This window comes from Ovis aries, chromosome 14, assembly GCF_016772045.2.
Source record: "Ovis aries strain OAR_USU_Benz2616 breed Rambouillet chromosome 14, ARS-UI_Ramb_v3.0, whole genome shotgun sequence".
Taxonomy (NCBI): Eukaryota; Metazoa; Chordata; class Mammalia; order Artiodactyla; family Bovidae; genus Ovis; species Ovis aries.
In genome coordinates, this window is record NC_056067.1 from 51890147 (window position 1) to 51912567 (window position 22421).

The window sequence follows — 22421 nt, forward strand, 5'->3', positions numbered from 1 at the left end:
CATTGAGTCCGTGATGCCATCCAACTATCTCATCCTCTGTCGCCCCCTTCTCCTGTCCTCAATCTTTCCCAACATCAGTGTCTTTCTTTTCCAGTGAGTCGGCTCTTCACATCAAAATATTGGAACTTCAGCATCAGTTTTTCCAGTGAATATTCAGGGTTGATTTTAGGGGCCTACCAAAAAGTCTTTTAAAATCAGAAATAAACATTAATTTTTGGTCAAAGGAAATGTTTAATTCAAAGAAACTCATCTTATTACTATACCTAAAGAATCACGAAATACTGTTATTTTTATTTTCTGTTTATTGATGAAGTTCTAACACAGCCCCGCATTGTACCCAAATCAAATCAGATTTCAGTCCAGCCTTATTCCTCTTCAGTGGGACTTGTGAAAACAGCACTGTACCTGCTGACCTTAGGTGAAACTGTGGTAAACTCTGACTTTCCCTCATGTGAGTTTTCCATGACCCCAGGATGAAGTGGAACATTTCCTTCCCCAGCTGTCTGGGCACCTTGAAAATGAAGTTTGAACACATATTTTGGTCTCCTAATAAAACTTCCCTCCCCAGACTCTTTGTAAATAAGCATTAAAAAGTTTGAGTGCTTTTGTGACTGTGTGTGAATTATATAATATAATGCACACTTTGAGGCCTGTGAGATTATGGCCTTAGTTACGAGATTGTGTGTTTTTATCTATGCGTATGACTTAAAATGTGATGCCTTGAAAGACATGCTTTCATTATGTGGGCATTTTATGGATATTGTGAATGTGGATTACTTAAAATAGGTTTATTAAGTGTGAACAGGCTTATTAAGTGAGAAACTACATGAGATGGAAATATGTGATTCTGATTATATGAACATAGAACCCTGTGATATTATGACTGTGTATCTTGGTGAGTGACGATAAGTTGCCTTACTCTTCTCAACAATGAATGAGAGGAATGTTGCACCTTTATGGACCAATAACTTTAAGATTTGGGTTAAAGGATTTGCTATTTATTTGGCAAATCATTTGGATATTTTATACTCTCTTCAGTCCAGTTCAGTTCAGTTGCTCAGTCGTGACCGACTCTCTGCGACCCCATGAATAGCAGCACGCCAGGCCTCCCTGTCCATCACCAGCTCCCGGAGTTCACTCAGACTGACGTCCATCAAGTCAGTGATGCCATCCAGCCATCTCATCCTCTGTCGTCCCCTTCTTCTTCTGCCCCCAATCCCTCCCAGCATCAGAGTCTTTTCCAATGAGTCAACTTACCCTTAAAAAGAAGAAATTCTGACACATGCTATAACACGGATGTATCTAGAGAACATTGCATTAAGTGAAACAAGCCCATCACACAAAGATGAATACAAGAAAAGAAAACTGAAGACTAATATCTCTGAAAAACATAGATGCAAAAACTCTCAACAAAATATCAACAAATTGAACTCAACAGAGTATTAAAAGGATCATATATTAGGACCAGGACTTCCCTGGTGGCTCAGTGGTAAAGAATATGACTGCCAATGCAGGAGACATGGGTTTGATCCCTGGGTTGGAGAAAGAAATGGCGACCCACTCCAGTATTCTTGCCCAGGAAATCCCAGGGACAGAGGAGCCTGCCGGGCGATAGGCCATGGTGTCGCAAAAGACATGACTTAGTGACTAAACAACACTAGCGACTAAACAACACTAGGACCAAGTGGAATTTATCCTCCGATACAAGGATGATTCAACATATGCAGTATGTACCACATTACATCACTTTAACAGGATGAGAGATAAAAATCATAGGACTATCTCAATAGATAAAGAAAAAGCATTTGACAGTACATCCTTTCACGATAAAAACTCTCAACAAATTGGTATAAATGGAACATAACTCAACATAATAGAAGCCATATACAGCGAACTCAGAGATAACATCATACTCAGTGGTGAAAGGTTGAAAGCTTTTCCTTTACAAACAGAAACAAAACAAAGGTGCCCACTCTCACTGCTTCTATTCCACAGAGTACTGGAAGTCCTAGCTGAGCAATCAAGGTATAAAGAAATTAAAAGGCATCCAAGTCAGAGAGGAAGAAATAAAATTGCCTTTGCAGATACAAACAAAAGAGATATACAAATACATATATATTTTCTAAACACTATACATCAAAACTGTTAGAACTCATCAGTGCCTTCTGTCAAGTTGAATAATACAAAATTAACATACAAAAACCGGTTGCTATTTTTATACAGTAACATATGTAAAATAATTCCATTCACAATATCACTAAAGACAATAAAAATACTTAGGAATAAATTTAAATAAGGAGATGAAAGACCTGTATACCCAAAATGATAAGACTTCATGGAAGAAATTGAAGATACAAATAAGCAGAAAAATATCCTGTGTACTTGGGTCAGAAGGATTAATATCATTAAAATGTTCCTACTACCCAAAAGCCATCTATAGACTCAGTGCAACTTGTATCAAAATTCCAATGGCATATTTCACAGATATAAAAAAAATTATAAAATTTTGTATGGAGCCACAAAAACCTGTAATAGCCAAAGCAATCAGAAGAAAGAAGAACGAAGCCAGAGACATCCCACTTCCTAATACCAAACTCTACTACAAAAATGGCTACAAAAATGAGCTACCACCCAGTAGCTCAGGTGGTAAAGAATCTGCCTCCAATGCAGGAGACCCGGATCCAATTCCTGGGTCGGGAAGATCCCCTGGAGAAGGGAATGGCTACCCACTCCAGTATTCTTGCCTGAAAAATTCCACGGACAGAGGAGCCTGGCGGGCTGCAGTTCATGGGATCACAAAGAGTTGGACAGGACTGAGCAACTAACATAGCAATTCTACTTCTGCTTGTATATTCAAAATAAATGAAAATAGTTATTTGAAGAGGTATGTGCACTCCCATGTTTCTTTCAGTATTATTCACAGTATGGAAACAACCTAAGTGTTGACGTTGTGGCATATATACAATGGAATTATTCAGCCATAAGAAAGAAAAGAAAGACCCATTTGCAACAGCAACGGTGGATATTATGCTAAAGTGAGATTAAATCATACAGAGAGATATTGTTTATTATCTGTCACATATGTGGAATCTTAAAAAAGGCGAATTCATAAATACAGAGTAGATTGATAGCTATTACAGATTGGAGGGCCGGATGTGAATGGGATACTGTTTTATAAGGGTACAAATTTGGATTAGGAGGTAAGTCCTGGAGAGCTAATGGACAGTATAGTGATATAATCAATAATACTGTATTATAAACTTCAAAGTTTCTAAGGGACTAGACCCTAATTGTCTGAAACCAAAAAAAGTCATGAAAACTAGTTGAGGTGATAGAAGTGTTAGCTGACAGTAAGATGATTATCATATTGCAACACATTAATGCATCAAATCAACATATGTTGTACCTTAAAATTACACGTCAATTAACCGGTTAAAAAGGAATAAGAATTATATGGTGTGATTTCTTAATTGGAAGACGAATAACTTTTTCAAAATACAAGTAATATTTCAATTCCCTAACGATGTAAGAAAACCAAAGAAAAGAAAAGCGGAGCGTTTTTCTGCTTCTGTTTCATGTCCCATTCAATGGTTGCATCTCATTTTCTTGGCCAAGGTTGAATACAGGGCCAGGTAGTAAAGAAGATGGTTCATTATAGCTCAGCCCGTCCCTTTTACGATCTCTATTTTTCCTTCACACATAACACGTCTTTACAATTATTTGCCATTTACTTTTCTATACATATTTCCAATTTCTGTCAGGAAACAACGGGGGGGGGGGGGGGGAAGCCAAGTTCTACAAGCGCCCGACGGCTTACACGTACTCCACCTACTAATTCAAAACCAAAATTGCAGACAGGTGGGAAGCTCAGCGGCAGACAGCATTCTGGGACGTGTAGTCTCGGAGGCGTCCTGTGATTCGGCACTTCCGCTCCGGGAAAGCGCGGAGGAGTTTTTCGCTGTCCTGGAAAATAAAAAGGCATAACCCAGCGCTGTGTGTGTCTGGTGGTGTTTCGCCCACCGGAGGGCAAAAACACGAACCTCGCTGCTTTCGTGGATTCTGGGAAATTCGATTCAGGCCTGCGATGTCGAAAACGTCACTTCTGGTCAGGGGGCGGGGCAGTAGCTCCTGCCCCTCTCGGGGATCCTGGGAAATAGTCCAGGAGCTGCGAATAGTTGAAGGTATTTCCGCTTTAGGAGGTTGCGATTGCGGCCTTCGGTTCTCACAGGTAGGTGAGTGATTCCCTGGGAGCCTGCCGTCTCTTTTAACTTTTCTGACCCGGTCCTGGGATCGGCTGGACTCGGTCTTCGGTAGCAGGGCAGAACAGCCGAGACTTGCGACAGAGGGCGGGATGGAAGGGCGAGGGCGGCCGCTTGCCTTCCTATTACCGGCTGGATTTCTCTGCGTTTGGGGGGAGTTCACAAGTCCTGGGGTTGTAGGCGGACTGAAATCGACAGTTTGACTGTCTCCTGGTCTCTTTGCTGTCCAATCCGCCTCCTCCAGCACCTTCCACATCGTTAGTTACTTCCTAGCGAGGTAACGTTGGTTGCGAATTTATTCTTTCTGTTCCTTGGATTCCTTTTCTGTAAAAAGGGATACTAAGAGTATAAGGCAGGTACTGAAAGGTTGTTGTTGAATGCCCGCAAAGACGCCGGGATTCTTGGCCCCCGGAGGAGAAGAATTCAATCCGGGGCCAGAGACGAGGCTTGATCGCTCAAAGCTTTTGTGTAATAAAGTTTTATTAAAGTATACAGGAGATAGAGAAAGCTTCTGACATAAGCATCAGAAGGGGGGCAGAAAGAGTACCCCTCTGCTAGTCTTCAGCTGGATGTTATATAGTCACTAACAGTCTGTTAATGAAAGAAAGGAATGTCTTAAAACTCAGAATGGCACCAGGCCCCTCACCCATAAGATGCATTTTGGGATAATCTTGGCACCAAATGGTTCATCCTGGGCCATAACATGATTAACTTGAATCTTGAAGAAGGGCAGATCACCATACAAATAATTTCATTTAGAGGAACAGTATCTGAGTATAACATACTGGTTTGTCAAGTAGGTTCTGAGCCAAAAGGCGGAATGGACTTGAAGACAGAGTTTGGGATAAATGTATAGTACATTAGCATAGCTTAAGACAAACATTTCCATGAGAAAAAGGCATTGGTTATCTCTAGGTTTGAGAATAGTGTTGGAGAAGACTCTTGAGAGTCCCTTGGACTGCAAGGAGATCCAACCAGTCCATTCTGAAGGAGATCAGTCCTGGGATTTCTTTGGAAGGAATGATGCTAAAGCTGAAGCTCCAGTACTTTGGCCACCTCATGCGAAGAGTTGACTCATTGGAAAAGACTGATGCTGGGAGGGATTGGGGGCAGGAGGAGAAGGGGACGACCGAGGATGAGATGGCTGGATGGCATCACGGACTCCATGGACGTGAGTCTGAGTGAACTCCGGGGGATGGTGATGGACAGGGAGGCCTGGTGTGCTGCGATTCATGGGGTCGCAAAGAGTCGGACACGACTGAGCAACTGAGCAACTGAATTGAACTGAACTGAACTTCAGGTGAAACCAGGTGTCATTATGGCAACACAGTATTTTAAGAGAAACCTTTTAAATTTGTATAGAGAAGGAAAAAAATATCGCTAGTTTGTTGCCTCCTGTCGCTTAAGAGATAAAAATATCCGACACTTGCAGGCTATTTCCTGTTTGGAGACCCCTGGCCTTCCTGCCTCTTACCCTCTCAGTACTCACTTGCCTTTCGTAGATAGAAAAGCAGTCTATCGAAATAGTCAACCATTAGGAAACTGGCTGCAGAGGAGACTTTTGGGATCAATTTGTTCAGGTAGGTTGAAATTTTATTGGAGAGGATTTGAAAGCAGGGTTAGTGAGTTTGGCCGTCTTTGTAAAAATTTGAAAGCATTCTCATTTAATCTTATTTTAAATATTATTTAAAGCTTGTGTACTGATTATAGAAGAAATGTACATTCATTGTAGAGAATTCAGAAAATGTAGAGCTATGACATAGTCAAAACCATTAAGAATTACCCATGTAGATACATATGTTATAACTTATAGGATGTGTATGATGTGTATAGGACACAGACCTATAAGATATAGACGACTATCAACATTTAAGTGCATTTCTGTTTAGCAGCTTTTCTATAAGGATTTATCTATATTATATATAATTGTTATCAGATTATTCATATCCTTAACTCTTAATTCTGGAAATTTCCAGACAACCTGCCAGGCTCTCTGTCCCTGGAATTCTCCAGGCAAGAATACCAGAGTGGGTTGCCTTTCCCTTCTCCAGGGGATCTTTCCGACCCAGGGATAGAACCCAGGTCTCTCTCATTGCTGGCAGATTCTTTACCATCTGAGCCACCGGGGAAGCCCCACAAAGTGTAATATAATGACTCCTGTGTAACAGTCATCCTGCTTCAGTTCTTGCTGATCTCGTTGCAGCGCTCTCTCCCATGCACAGGTTTTTCCCATTGAGTATTTTAAAGCAAACCCAGATGTTGAGTCAATAGAACTTAAACATTAATTATTATACCGAGACTATATTAGTTTGCTAAAACTTGTTCCGTCGTTCAGTTGGGTCCGACTCTTTGCAACCCCATGTATTGCAACATGCCACATCACTGACACGTTACTGAATGTAAGAGGCACCTAAAATGACAGATCCATGTATTATTTGTAAAAGTGGGAAAAAAAATTCAAGAGGGACTACTGAGTTGCAGCAGGGGGCGATATATCATAAAAACAAGTAAGCTGCAGTTAAAGATCATGACATGGTTAGATGAGAATAAATAAGTTAGTGTATCTGAAGTACAGTGCCTCAGTTCAGTCGCTCAGTCATGTCCGACTCTTTGCAACCCCATGGACTGCAGCATGCCAGGCTTCCCTGTCCATCACCAACTCCCAGAGCTTGCTCAGACTCATGTCCATCCAGTCGGTGATGCCATCAGCCACCTTATTCTTTGTTGTCCCCGTCTCCTCCTGCCATCAGTCTTTTCCAGTGCGTTAGCTCTTTGCATCAGATGGCCAAAGTATTGGAGCTTCAGCTTCTACTGGTACAAAATATCACAGCCTGGCTGGCAAGACAACAAAAACTGGAGCTAGGAGTCTGTCAGCAGATTTGGTGTCTTCTGAGGCCTCTCTCCGTGGCTTGCAGATGGCTGCCTTCTTGTCATGTCCTCACAAGGTCTTCCCTTTGTGTGTGCGCATGCCCCTACTATTAAGGACCTCATTTTAACTTAATCACCCCTTTAAATGCCTTGTCTGCCAATGCAGTCACATTCTGAGGTTCTGGTGATTAGGACTTCTATGTGTGAGTATCGGGGTGGGACTCAGAATTCAGTCCATAGGTATTAACAGCAACTCTTAAGATTTTTCACACTTGGCCACTAAGAGAATGTTTTTTATATAAGAAAGTTAGAAAGAGTTGGAATTATGAAAGGAAAATGATAAATTTCCTGTGCTTCTTTGGAGTTGCACTTGCCATGGGCACGTAACTCTCAGTTTCATCTTTTTCTCCTGTTAGGCTACAGGGACCTCTGATTCATGGACCTGGGCCTATTCTTTTTGGAGAGTCCAGCACAGGGTCGGCATAGAGGAGTTATTTAGTGAGTAAGTGTGATGCAAACAGTCGTCCAGAGGGGCTATAGCCTGGAATTAGAGAACAAAGTAGAACGGCAATCTATAGCCATATGCCTTGTCTGGTGCCTCACTTTCCTTTGGCGAGCTGTAGAATTCACCAACTTTTTCCAAGCATTCAGAGTTTGATGTATCATCAACTCTCTTGCCTTCTGGGATGGCCCACACTCTGTGAAGTGTGTTTCTCTCTAAGTAAATCCACTTTTTACCTTAAAAAACAAAAGTTGATGTATCATCATGCCTAATATTGTCATGCTGTAAGACAGATTTCCTTGGAAGCAAATCAATTTGTTTAAAAAATGGAAGCATAGTTAATTTACAATATTGTTAGTTTCGAGCTTTCCGGATAACTCAGTTGGTAAAGAATCCACCTGCAATGCAGGGGACCCTGGTTCAATTCCTGGGTCGGGAAGATCTGCTGGAGAAGGGATAGGCTGCCCACTCTAGTATTCCTGGACTTCCCTTGTGGCCCAGCTGGTAAAGAATCCACTTGCAATGTGGGAGACCTGGTGTTTGATCCCTGGGTTGGGAAGATCCCCTGGAGAAGGGAAAGGGTACCCACTCCAGTAGAGTTGGACCCAACTGAGTGACTTTTACTTTCATGTTAGTTTCAGGTATGCAGCATGGTGATTCAGTTATTTATATATATGTGCATATATGTATGTATATATTCAGTACATATGTATATATACTCTTTTCGGATTCTTTTCCCTAAAGGTTATTATAAAATACTGAGCATAGTTCCCTGTGCTATACAGTGAGTCCTTGTTGATTATCTGTTTTATGTATAGAACTGTGTATATTTTAATCCCAAACTCCTAATTCGTCCCTCTGCCTTCCCCTGGTAACCATAAGTTTGTTGTCAAATCGATGTTAGTGTTCCGTCTTTTTTTTGTAATGTCAGGATCATGATGGGGATGCTGAGAAGAGCTAACATTTGTTGGGCACCTCTTCTGTTTCAGTGCATTTCCAGTGCTCTGTGTGCAATAATTATTATTGTCATTATTAAAATGAAGAAACAGTCGAAGAAGTTGAATAAATGACCTGGTGACCCAGCAAGGGGCAGAGCCAGAGTCAAACCTCAGCAACTGGCTTTCAGACCTCCTTGTTCCAGCACTCTGTGACCAGCACAGCTTGCTTAACTTCTCTGTGCCTCGGTTTTCTCACATCAGGTAACCACAGAATTAAAATTTTGGAGGCTTCCCTAGTGGCTCAGATGGTAAAGAATATGCCTTTAATGCAGGAGACCTGGGTTCGATCCCTGGGTCAGGAAGATCCTCTGGAGAAGGAAATGGTACCCCACTCCGGTATTCTTGCCTGGAAAATTCCATGGACAGAGGAGCCTGGCGGGCTACAGCTGAGGGGGGCACAAAGAGTTGGACACGTGATGATTAAAAGAAATATGATGTGGAAAGTGCTTGAAATGGTGCCTGGCACGTAATGCATCCTATATGTGTTATAGACTACAGTTGTACTTTTTTTCTATTACAGAAGAGTATGCAGAGTGAAAAATGCAGTGAGTTCTTAAAAGTGCAAGAATATTTTAGGGTTTTCTTTTCTCCCCCATTTTATTCTTTTGCTACTTCAATTTGACCATACAGTTGAGCAAAAATGAATCGTTTCCATAATAACCTTTGTTGAAACTGATAACTAACAGAATTGGTTTTCTTTTGAACTTAGTCAGTTCCCGGGGGCGGAGAAGGCAATGGCACCCCACTCCAGTACTCTTGCCTGGTAAATCCCATGGACGGAGCAGCCTGGTAGGCCACAGTCCATGGGGTCACTAAGAATAGGACACGACTGGGTGACTTCTCTTTCACTTTTCACTTTCATGCATTGGAGAAGGAAATGGCAACCCACTCCAGTGTTCTTGCCTGGAGAATCTCAGGGATGGGGGAGCCTGGTTGGCTGCAGTCTGTGGGGTCGCGCAGAGTCGGACATGACTAAAGCGACTTAGCAGCAGCAGCAGCAGTTCCTAGGAATAATCATATGGTCTCTATTGCTTTAAAAAGGCCTGAGTCTGCACCATTCACTATGGTAGCCATTGGTCACGTGAGACTTTTGTTCTTCAGATATGGCTGGTGCCAACTGAGACGTGCTGTTAAGTGTAGGATACACAAGAGATTTCAAACACTGAAAAAGAATGTAAAATATCTCTGTTGCAGGTTGAAGTAATATTTTGGGTATGTTGCATTAAATATATTGTTAAAATAAAGGCCACTTCTTTTTACATTTTTCAACGAGTCTGCTAGAAACATTTAAATTACCCATGTAACTTGCATTATGTTTCAGCTGGGCACCACTGGTGTAAATGGAAGCCTCCATTGTTCCTCTGAGGATTTGCCTCCCAGGGCATTTACAAATTACTCTTACCTCTTTAGAACTTCGAGGGCATCTTACAACAGAGAGAAGCAGGAGGCTAGTCATCAGGAGGCCTGAGTGCCAGTTCTAGCCCTGCCTTGGGCTTCCTGGCTATTAGGCATTTCAGGTAAGAATAGAATACTGCAGTGGTTCCCAAACCTGCGCCATATTAGAGTCACCTAAGGAAGTTGGTAAAAACTGTAAAGACCCAGTCCTTTTACCATTTCAATGAGTCTGGGCTTCTGTGGGTTTGTTTTTTGTTTATTGAATTTTTTTTTTTTTTTTTACAGTATTGTTTCTGTTTTATGTTCTGGCTTTTTGCCTATGAGGCATGTGGAATCTCCCTGACCAGAGATTGAACCCACACCCCCTGCAGTGGAAGGCAAAATCTTAACCATTGGACCACCAGGGAAGTCCCTGGACTAACGTGTTCTTTTTTAGCTTTCTGGATGATTGTGATGGTGTTCCAGTCACTTCCTATTCACCTTATTTAGGAAGGCGGAATCCCTGTCCTAAACAATATGAGATATCTGTGCCGGGCAGATGAGGTTGGCAGCAGTTTATCACATACAGCCATGCAAGGCCATGCATGGTTGCACTTGGGTCTAGAATGAAGCAGCAGTGGCTCTGGGAGGCAGGCTCTGTATTAAACAGAGGGTAGGATGGCAACCCACTCCAGTGTTCTTGCCTGGAGAATGCCAGGGACGGGGGAGCCTGGCAGGCTGCCATCTGTGGGGTCACACAGAGTCAGACACGACTGAAGCGACTTAGCAGCAGCAGCAGCAGCAGCAGGGTAACCCTTGGTTCTGGCAGGAGGATGTGGTTGGCTTGCTTGAACAGTTTTGAAGCTGGCACAGAGGCGAAACCTGTTAGGCTGAGAACTAGGTGGGCTACATCTGATCATTTGGTGGGGTGAACTGTGTCAGGTCTTCATTGATAAAGGTGATCGAATGACAGCATGGGGAGGTTACCAAGAAAGAAGGTTTTCTGTACTTACAGTTTCCCCAGAAAGAGACACAGCATGCCACCCAGGGCCATACGAGGCCTGTCACGCAGGAGTCACGGAGCAGAGCAAGAGGACTCTGTCCTTATGACTATAGTGCTGGGAAGTAAACAGGTGGTGACAGCCCCCTTTGGGGCACTAAGAACAGGCGAGCAGGGGGCGGTGGTTGGGCAGGTTATCTTACATTGACTAAAAAGTTTGTCGGAATTTTTTCCATAGCATGTTATGGACCCTTGTGACCCTCACATGCCTTGGAAAGCTGGCTTGTGGGGAATGTGTTACTAACTGTGGTTGACAGTCTGGCCCTGTGATTCAACAGACTGAGGAAGAAGTCAGGAATCACAGATGTTAAGTAGCTAGAATCTAAAAACATGGTTAAGGGGTGGGGCTTCTTGGCAGTCCAGTGGTTAGGACTCCACACTTCCACTGCAGGGGACACGTGTTTGATCCCTGGTTGGGGAACTAAGATTCCACATGCCATGTGGGGCTGGCAAATAAACAAATTAGTTAATTAATGAATTAAAATAAAACATGGTTAAGGGAATCTCCTGGCCGTTCAGTCTTTAGGCCCAGCACTTTCATTTCAGGGGCCCAGATTCGATCCCTAGTTGGGGAACTAAGATCCCGCAAGCCACAAGGTACAACCAATAAATGAATAAATAAAACCATGGTTAACCCACAGGCGAGCTAGGTGGATGGGGAGTCTTCCCCAGGGAAAAGGTCATGTCTGGAGAGAGCAGAGGAACTAAGAGTTAGGCCTTCTGGGCTCTGTGAGGCTCAAAGGTGTCAGGGTAGAACTGGGAATTTTAGGCCTTACAATAGAGCTGACCAGAGCTTGGAAACCACTGCACGGTGATCACGGTTACCACTCCGTGTCATATTACCTGGGGTTCATTTCCTGGTACAGTGTCCTGACTGGACAATGAAATCACAGGCTGGGGTGCTAGGAGAGGGGTAAGAATGCAGATGTTAGCAGCCCTCCTCCACAGTTTCTGATTTAATTAGTTGTGAATAAGTTCTGAGCATTTCTTTGTTTTTGTTTTGTTTAAAAAAAAAAACAATTTAAAAAATACAGCTTTTAAAAGTTGCTTTCTGTTTAAAGTCTGACCATTTTTTTAAAACTCCCCTGTGAGTTTGAAGTGCTGTTAGGTTAGGCTCTCGGTGAAAATCTTGACTCTCCTGTTGGTCACTGGTTAATCATAACCAAGTTAGTTCCTGATTTACAGATCAGACCTTGGGACTAAGTAGTAGGATGTTGGAGATGTCAGTATTCAAATACCAGTGGTCTGATTCCAAAGCCTCCACCCTTCCTGACTCTGTTCTCACCTCCTTCAAGCAGATCCTCTGACTTCAGAGTCCTTTTCCAGTTGCCATGTCTGTCTTCTGTCCCCAGCTCTCAAGCTCTCATTTCTCTTTCCATGAGACCTCAGACTCCCATCTGTGTTTTTTTTTTTTCCCTTAGAAGCAACAGAGGTACAAGATCTAGAAGATTAGCTCCTTTGTGAGAGTGGATTCAGGTTCCTCCCCTGCCTCTTGACCTCATCGAGCCTCGGCTTCCTCATCTGTTACGTGGGAACAACAATCGTGACCATCATCATTTACTGAGAACTTTCTAAAATGCCAGGTACGGTGCTAAGGGCATTTAGCTCATTCATCCCTCACAGTAACCCTAGGACTGACATTCTCTTTTTTTTTTCTCTCCTGTTGTAGCTGAGGAGAGGCACAGAGGCGGAGGTGATCAGACCAGGGTCACACCGCTTGTACGACACTAGATTCTTCACAGGTGTGTGGGAGGTACCTAACGGAGCAGTGTGTGCCAAGTGCTTCTCAAGGTCCTTAGCACATACTCAGTGCTTGTGCAGTGTTAGACATCGCCATTTGGATTGTTTTTGTCATTACTATGATTAGCTTGTTAATTAAAATGGCATACTGATTAACTTACTGTTAAATAATAGGGTTCCGTTAATTTTTCTTCAGCTCAGTGATATGAGTCTTTTTAAGGCCCTACCCTTGGTGGCTTAGAGGTTAAAGCATCCGCCTGGAATGCGGGAGACCAGGATTCGATCCCTGCGTCAGGAAGATCCCCTGGAGAAGGAAAATGGCACCCCACTCCAGTACTCTTGCCTGGAGAATCCCATGGAGGGAGGAGCCTGGTGGGCTACAGTCCATGAGGTCGCAAAGAGTCGGACACGACTGAGCGACTTCACTTCACTTCACTGTTAGCAAAGTCAAATTAGCAAGGTCTTATATCTTTGAAAAAGTGGTCGTTCATAGTGTCGTGAAAAATTTGACACTACGACTATGAAAGTAGAATAGTGGTTACCAGGGGCCAAGGGGATGGGCACTGGAGAGTTAAGTGTTTGATGAGTACAGAGTTTCAGTTCCTGGTGGTGGAGAAGTTCTAGAGACAGATAGTGGTGGTGATTCACAATATGAATGCATCTAATGAACTCAACACCCTAAAAAAATGGTTCACATATAAAGTTTTATATGATATATATCTTACACAGGGAAAAAATCATCAATTTAATCTTAAATATTACTGCAAAGGCATCAAATTAAGTATGATAAACCAAGCAAGAATAACACATCAGAGGCTAAAGGTGATTTTCGTATGACAAAGCAACAGCCTCTGAAAGATCCAGTGATAGAAACTATTTATGAGGACAGGTTTTTCGTTACTGAACATGACCTGCTTTCTGCTGCTACTGAGAAATAAGGTGCCTTGGAAGTGTTCTTTGAGCTTTCCACCTGCTCATTTAATTCTGACAGCAATCCTGAGCATTGTTTTGTTTTTATACTCCAGGTTTAGTTAAAAGTATAAGTTCTGTTCACATGGTGAAATGTTACGTTAGCCTGTGCATTTTGCCACATAAGTTGGACTGAAATTGTGAATACAATTTGATTATTTTAGCAAAGCCAATAGCTGTACCAGATAGACATTGTTAATCCCTCCATTTTCTGCTGTCCTGTGGGTTCAATCCCTGGGTGGGGAATATCCCCCGGAGAAGAAAATGGCAACCCACTCCAGTATTCTTGCCTGGGAAATCCCATAGACAGAGGAGTGTGGTGGGCTGCATTCCATGGGTTCTCAAAAGAGTCAGACACAACTTAGCAACTGAACAATAACAACGTGGGTCAGTGACATCCTTGACCAGACGTTGACAGTTTTTTTCCTTCTTCTCCCATCAGGCCTTCCTAAGACTCAGCAGTTCCCCAGAAGGAGGAGGACAGAATGTCCAAGTTCAAGGTGAGTCGGGCTTGCCCTTCTGGGCATTCAGCTGTCGCCTCATTTCTCGGCGGTCAAGCACATCCTGTTCCTGTTTCTCGGGAAGCCCGGAAGTGAGCACTTGAAGTGAGCAGTAGGCATCTGAGAACCTCTTCCAGGAAGAGTGCCAGAGGATCACTGGTTTTCAATTTTCATATGGTTTCATTTTTGTTGTTTTATCACTTTTTTGTAATTTCACATATCAGAGTAGAATAGAAGCTGTTACAATAATGCTGTATGCAAGTGATTCTTAGTCATGAGCGATTGGGCCCTCAGGCCACGTCTGGAAACATTTTTGCTGTCGTGACTTGGGGGATGTCACTGATATAGTACATGAGAGCCAGGGGCGCTGCTAAACACCCTGCAGTGCACGCAGCAGCCCCCTTCAACAAGGAATCATCTGGCCTCGAATGTCAGCAGTGCCGAGGATGTGAAACCATACTGTCCCCAGTGCTGTACAAGAACAGTAGCCAAATGTGGGTAAAAATGTGTGTAATCAGTTCAGTTCAGTCGCTCAGTCGTGTCTGACTCTTTGCGACCCCATGAACTGCAGCACGCCAGGCCTCCCTGTCCATCACCATGCTCAAAAAACCGAAGCTTGAAATCTGCAATAGGAATTTTACAGAATCTGAATATAAAACCCCAATTGGAGTATGTGCAAAGAATATTAACAGGTGGGACTTACCTGGAGGTCCAGTGTTAAATATTCTATGCTTCCACTACAGAGGGGTGTGGCTTCAGTCGCTGGTTGGGGAACTAAGATCCCACATGCCATGTGGTATGGCCAAGGTAATTAAAAAATATCTATATATTGGCTATGTCCTGCCTGCCATGGGACACACACAGTAGGATTTGCTCCAGGACCTTGCTTCAGACAAGGAAGCTACTCTGTGAATCCATTGATACCTCTGTTGCTGAAAAAAAATAAAAATTTAAAAAAAAGAATATTAACAGGCCAAGTTCTGAAGAAGAAAAATAAAAACACCTAGTAAATATGTGAAAATATGATAAGCTTATTAATGATCAAATAAGTACAGATAATCAAGTTAGTTGTTCTTTTGCTGATAAGTTTGCTTAGGATTTAAAAATATGGTTATATTCAAAGTGTGGGATATGGAGAATTGGGGCTACTTATGTGAGAGTTGGACTGTGAAGAAAACTGAGCACTGAAGAATTGATGCTTTTGAACTGTGGTATTGGAGAAGACTCTTGAGAGTCCCTTGGACTGCAAGGAGATCCAACCAGTCCATTCTAAAGGAGATCAGCCCTAGTTCTTTGAAAGGAATGATGCTAAAGCTGAAACTCCAATACTTTGGCCACCTCATGTGAAGAGTTGACTCATTGGAAAAGACTCTGATGCTGGGAGGGATTGGGAGCAGGAGGAAAAGGGGATGACAGAGGATGAGATGGCTGGATGGCATCACCGACTCGATGGACTTGAGTTTGAGTGAACTCTGGGAGTTGGTGACGGACAGGGAGGTCTGGCGTGCTGCGATTCATGGGGTCAAAAAATATTGGACACAACTGAGCGACTGAACTGAACTGATATACTCTTGGAGGAGGATAAAGTAAGAGAAGAGTTGAGAAGAAAATCTGCTGTTGTACGTAATAATTTTGAAGCTGCCTATTCTTTGACATGGTAATTTTTCACTGTTTGGAACTTATCCTAAAGAAATAATCGGAAGGGAAGCAAAAAAATCTGTATAAAAAGTTGTCCTTTTTAGCATTTATTATGAAAAGGAAAATATATACAATATAAATGCGTTATTGGGGACATTCAATTATGTAACAGTAAAATTGACTCTGGTCTCTCAGCACCTGGAACCACTTTGTACACATCCTGCCCACTTTTCTCAGTTGTTACCCTTCCTCCAGGGAGAATCAGGAGTGTGATTGATGTTGTAGGAGGCAGTGACCTTCAAGGATGTGGCCGTGATCTTCACAGAGGAGGAGATGGGGCTGCTGGACTTGGCCCAGAGGAAGCTGTACCAGGAGGTGATGCTGGAGAACTTCCAGAACCTGCTCTCAGTGGGTGAGGATGGGTGCCCTCTGTGACTGAACAGAGACCCCCTGCAATATTTATGTGCCCTTGAACAGGCAGAGCTTCGGAGCTCTTGAACCGAATTTCGGTTTTCTAATCAGCATGAGATGCAGAGACCGCAGGGCTTTTTGTTCGTTAGTTTCTTTTAATATTTGTTTATTTATGGCCGCATCAGGTCTTAGTTGAGGCACACGGGATCTTGGTGCTTCTTGCAGGATCTTTCAATGAAGTGCACGTTCTCTAGCTGCAGTGCATTGGCTTAGTTGCCCCATGGCATGTGGGAACTTAGTTCCTTGACCAGGGACTGAACCCGCATCCCCTGCATTGGTTATGAAGGCAGATTCATAACCACTGGCCCACCAGGGAAGTCCCACAGAAATAGCATTTTTCTTTCTCTGCTGACCAGTGTGTTTGTAAACATACTATAAATTGTCCGCATGATTGCTCTACCTTTTTGGCTTTTCAAATTGTAATCATCTCCAATTAGTGGGTCATTCTTTAAGGAACTGAAATAAAATAGGGTAGAAAATATCACAGCACTTGGCAGTAACTGCACGATGCGATAAAAACTATGGCCTGTTGGCGAGAATAGTGTGAGAAATGATGAAAAGGGTGCAATGACAATAATGTCTTCCAGTAATTTATACTTAGTCTACAGATCCTGGAGGCTTCTCAAGTGGCTCAGTGGTAAAGAATCCACCTGCAATGCAGGAGATATGGGTTCGATCCTTGGTCGGGAAGATCTCCTGGAGAAGGAAATGGCAACCTACTGCAGTATTCTTGCCTGGAAAGTCCCATGGACAGAGGAACCTGATGGGCTACAGTCTATGCGATCTCAAGAGTTGGATATGACTTAGCAACTAAACAACAACAGCAATGACTATACATCCTCGGTTTTGCATAAAATATATTTCTGCCAATGGGTCAAAATTGAAAGCTTGGAAAAGACTGATTTTGATGTCAGTGTTGATACAGTGTAAACCACAATTTTTCATAATTTGGGCTTTCTAATACATTCATTTTAAATGTTTGTCCTTGCCTTTTTGCAGGGCATCAATCCTTCACACCAGATGTTCCATCCCAATTAGAGAGAGAAGAAAAGCTGCAAATGATAAAGACAGCAGCCCAGAGCTGTTGTTCCTCGGGTGAGAGTCCTATGACTCTGAGTCTGTCCTCCTTCTCGTCGCCTCTCCAGCTGTGGCTCTGGTCCAAGTCAGTAGTCTGGATTACTGCCACAGTCTTTGTAATGCTCTCTCTTCTGCTTTGCTTTTTCACAATCAATTCTCCACTCCAAGTGATTCTTTTAAATCCAAACATTGTCATTTCTCTGCTCAGATCTCTCATTCAGAATAAAATCCCAGTATAGAAAGTGGCTTGTGATGTCCCCTATGCCCATCAGTTTTATAGTCTACTTTTTAGAAACAACTTTTTCACAGGGCAGAGGTAACATAAGGGTCTAAATATTGACTCCTAAATGAAAAAGGAAAATCTTTACCCATACAGGAAAAGGGTATAAGAATTTCAGAAACAGTCCATCTGTATGCCCCATGGCCATCTTTATGCCCTATGCTTTTTTTTTTTTTTTGCCTTCCGAGTGATTATTGCCAAGATTTTTTTTTTCTTTTTCACACTGTGTGGCTTCTGGGATCTTAGTTCCCTGACCAAGGATCCAACCTGGGCCCTTGGCAATGAGAGCGCAGTGTCCTAACAATTAGACCACCAGGAAATTCCCTGATTTTGTGATTATCGTGGTTTTCTGCCAGCAGCATTCACTTAGGTTAGCCCTGCATCTAGTGAAGCCTTTCAGCTTCCCAGCTGTTTCCACTTCCTTTCCTGTGATGAGTAAGTTACTTGCAAAAGCTCTTTTACTTTTGTAACATGGCTCAAACTGTCACAGAGACATCAAACTAGGATTTATTTATCCATCCAGCATGTACTTCTGAAACCCTGACCATATCAGACAGAGTTCTGGGAGTGGTGATAAGCATGTGAACAGTACAGAATACTTGTCCCTGTGGGTATTACATTCAAGCAGGAGAAGACATAAAATGAAAAAGATCAAGGACTTTTTGTGTCCTATACTATGTATATAGTATGTCAGATGGGAATATGTGCTACGTAAAAACAAGACAATGTAAGGCTAATGGAGATTTCCAGGAATGTGGAATAAAGGGAGAATTTAGTATATATTGTTTGGTAATAAAAGAGGCATCACCGATAAGGCGTTATTTGAAAAGACACCTCTAAAGAAGTTACTAGCAAGCTGTATGACTAATTGGTGAAACAGAGTTCCAAGGAGAATGTAACTCTTCCTGTCCAATACTGACTTTTAAAATCTGTATTCCACCCTATTTATTTACTCCTTGCAAGGTCTTACTCTGTTTTAAAGATTAGGTTATCTTTTAATTTTTCAGTCTTTTTTTTCCCCCCATGGAAGTTGTAGGAATTTTATTGATGTGAAGTTTTAGAATAGTGTATGTTATTATAGTAAACTTCTCTGCATATTGTCTTCCTGAAGGATATTTCCCAGCAGGAGACAAAAGACCAGTCTCTCTGCTTATACTCTGAACTTTAGGCCCTTAGGTAATATATTATTTTCTCCTAAACATCTATCTTTCCAACCTACCAGGGCCTCCAAAGCTCCTTCCGGTGGAGTAAACTTCTAATAAAGCAAAAGTTTTCAACACTGCTTGGGAATGTCTTCTGATAATCTGTTAGTAAGGGTCTTACATGAGCTTTTGAGCATTTCGATCAGATGTGCAATTATGTGAAAGCTGTTCATTGAACACTTGTTGCAGTAGGGAAAGTAAGGCTTTGAGTAACATGCAGCCTCATCTTGGTAAACATTCCCTAGGATGTATTTTTCTTGCTGTATAGCTACTAGATCTCTAATTTATATTTCACCTATGAAACTTATTATGATTCTAAATGGATCCCACGAATGTGTAGTGAAAGGGAGCCTGGTGGAACACCTCTTGGTGTCTGGAGGTATGCAAATGATACATGATGCTGAAGGAAAATAGAAGTTTTTCATGTCCCCGTAAGGCCTTAGGGTGTGGGCCTAAGTTGATAACCTTGGCATTTCTGAGCAAAGCACTCATATGCCCCATCTTTTAATTTTCTTTATCCTCTTAGGAAATCAGAATCTAAATGGCATAGAGACTCTTCAAGAAGTTGGATTAAGGTATCTGCCACACGAAGAATTTTTCTGCTCAAAAATCTGGCTACAGGTTACAGAGGAATTAACCAGGTGTCAAGATTCCATGGGAATTATTCAAGGAATTGGCTCTCAATTGGAAAAACAAAGTGACACACTCTATAAAGATGAATTCAGTAAAGACTTCAGTCAGAGTTCACATCTTCAAGTTCAGCGCAGAGACTACACTGGAGGAAAACCTTATAAAGGGGTGGAGTGTGGGAAGGGTTTCATATGGGGCTCTCACCTTCAAATGAACCAGACAGCCTCCACAAGAGAGAAGCCCTATAAATGTGAAAAATGTGAAAACACCTTCCGTCGGTTTTCAAGTCTTCAAGCCCATCAGAGAGTCCACAGTAGAGCAAAACTGAACAATCATGATACATCACATAAAGGTTTTAGTCAGAGGTCATATCTTCATCAACATCAAAGAGTCCCCGCTGGAGAGAATCCACACAGATTAGAGGAGTGTAAGAGGAACATCAGAAAAAGCTCACATTTTCAGGCTCCTCTAATAGCCCACCCATTGGAGAAACCCTATAAATGTGAGGAATGTGGGCTGGGCTACAGTAAGCGCTCCTATCTCCATGTCCATCAGAGAGTTCACACGGAAAAGAAACCTTATCAATGTGAAGAGTGTGGGAAGGGCTTCAGTTGGCATTCACGCCTACAAGCTCATCAGCGAATCCACACTGGGGAGAAACCTTACAAATGTGATGCGTGTGGCAGGGGCTTCAGTTATAGCTCACACCTGAACATCCATTGTAGAATCCACACAGGTGAGAAACCATATAAGTGTGAAGAGTGTGGGAAAGGCTTCAGTGTGGGTTCCCACCTCCAAGCCCATCAGATAAGCCACACAGGAGAGAAACCTTACAAATGTGAGGAGTGTGGGAAGGGCTTCTGCCGGGCCTCAAATCTTCTGGACCATCAGAGAGGCCATAGTGGTGAGAAACCCTATCAATGCGATGCATGCGGAAAGGGCTTTAGTCGTAGCTCAGATTTTAACATTCATTTTAGAGTCCATACAGGAGAGAAACCATATAAATGTGAGGAGTGTGGGAAAGGTTTCAGTCAGGCCTCGAATCTTCTGGCCCATCAGAGAAGCCACACTGGAGAAAAACCATACAAATGTGGTACATGTGGGAAGGGCTTCAGCCGGAGTTCAGATCTTAACGTACACTGTCGAATCCACACAGGAGAGAAGCCCTATAAATGTGAAAAATGTGGGAAGGCCTTCAGTCAGTTCTCAAGCCTTCAAGTGCATCAGAGAGTCCACACTGGTGAGAAACCGTATCAGTGTGCAGAGTGTGGGAAAGGCTTCAGTGTGGGCTCACAGCTGCAGGCCCATCAGAGGTGCCATACTGGAGAGAAACCCTACCAGTGTGAGGAATGTGGGAAAGGCTTCTGTCGGGCCTCAAATTTTCTGGCTCATCGTGGAGTACACACAGGAGAGAAACCGTACCGATGTGATGTGTGTGGTAAGCGCTTCAGACAGAGATCATACCTTCAAGCCCACCAGAGGGTTCACACTGGAGAGAAACCATATAAGTGTGAGGAGTGTGGTAAGGTCTTCAGTTGGAGCTCATACCTCCAGGCCCATCAGAGAGTCCACACAGGGGAAAAACCATATAAATGTGAAGAGTGTGGGAAAGGCTTCAGTTGGAGCTCCAGTCTTACAATTCATCAGCGAATCCATGCTGGGGATGAGGGTGACAAGGACTTTGCCTCATCAGAGAATACACACAGCAGAGAATCTCTATGAAATTGCATGTGTTAATACCTCACATGCGTGCTGAAATGGTCCTGTCATAGAAAACAAAACATTTATTTCCTCCAGAACTCGCAAACTGTCATGGTGGTTGGGTGACCACACAGCAGAGAAGCCTCATGAGCGTGGAGACAGAGAGCTTCATTCAGAACCTTGACATTTAGCAGAAACTACATGGATGAGAGGCATGGGAAGGATGGGTCCGATCTGGAGGGAACCAAAAGTACTAAGACAGAAATGCCCAAATCTCTTCCACTAGAACAGAAGTTCCCAGAAGGCATGGGCTTTGTTTACAGCAAGTCCACTCTGCCTCTTCAATGCCTACCACACTGCAGGTGTCCAGGAATGTTAAATGAGTTAAAGGGAGAACAGTCACTTTTGAAATTTTTATTCAGTTCCTCTCTAAAATTGTCTAAAAGCTTGTAAACAGAGGAATTCTCCAAGGCTTGGAGGATTAGATTAGACACTTGGGGTCATCTTCCCAACCCTGCAGGTTTTGTGAACTAGTGCTTATCAAACTGAAGGTCATAACCCATTAGTGGGTCCAGAATCACCAGGTTGTGTGTGGCCAGCAATTTTGTATGCTAACAGTTCCTTATTGAGATGTAATTTGCATGCAAGCACATGCATAAATCTCAAGTTTACAGCTTTATGAATTTTGACAAATGTATCTACTTGTGTAATCATCACCAAAATCAGTATATACCACATTTCTATTAAACCTAAATGTTTTCTTGTGTACCATTCTTGTCAGTTCCACCTCCAGAGGAAGCAAGTATGATGATTTCTATATGGTGCATTAACTACATCTGTCTGACAGTATTTGTGTATCAACACAGGTTTTCTTTATTTTGGTAAATACTTAGGAGTGGGATTGTTGGGTTGTAAGAGTATGTCTAACTTTGTGAAAAACAGGTGTTTCTAAAGTGGATATGCCATTTTGCACTTCCACCACGAGTGCATATCAGGGTTTTAGTTTTTAGCATTTCAGTAGTTTTATAGTGGTTTCTCATGTTGGTCTTAATTTACATTTCCCTAATGACTAAGTTGAGCATCTTTATACATGAATGTTTGATAACCATAGACCTATTTTCTTTGGTGAACATGTTTTCTTGTTCTTGGCTT

The 22421-nt window shown here is 42.6% G+C and overlaps 1 protein-coding gene and 1 long non-coding RNA gene across 19 annotated transcripts in view; one reads left to right on the top strand and one right to left on the bottom strand.

The window, feature by feature from the left end:
* ZNF283 (zinc finger protein 283) overlaps nt 1-22035 on the top strand; it is a 65172-nt gene extending 43137 nt beyond the window's left edge. Inside the window, exons 1-9 of one of the 18 annotated variants that reach the window (XM_060398682.1) lie at nt 4149-5839; nt 8619-8828; nt 9949-10144; nt 12483-12644; nt 12731-12803; nt 14213-14270; nt 16194-16320; nt 17379-17474; nt 19465-22035. In XM_060398682.1, coding sequence (XP_060254665.1) covers nt 14256-14270; nt 16194-16320; nt 17379-17474; nt 19465-21290 — 2064 coding nt within the window. In that variant the 5' untranslated portion in view covers nt 4149-5839; nt 8619-8828; nt 9949-10144; ... (1 more) ...; nt 12731-12803; nt 14213-14255 and the 3' untranslated portion in view covers nt 21291-22035. The other 17 variants (XM_060398685.1, XM_060398683.1, XM_015100011.4 and 14 more) reach the window with 17 other exon arrangements.
* LOC132657767 (uncharacterized) lies at nt 288-4070 on the bottom strand. The gene is made up of 2 exons (XR_009596360.1): nt 4041-4070; nt 288-3963 (listed from the first exon to the last, which is right to left on the bottom strand). It is a non-coding gene; the product is annotated as an uncharacterized LOC132657767 (long non-coding RNA).
* Nucleotides 22036-22421: the final 386 nt, after the last annotated feature.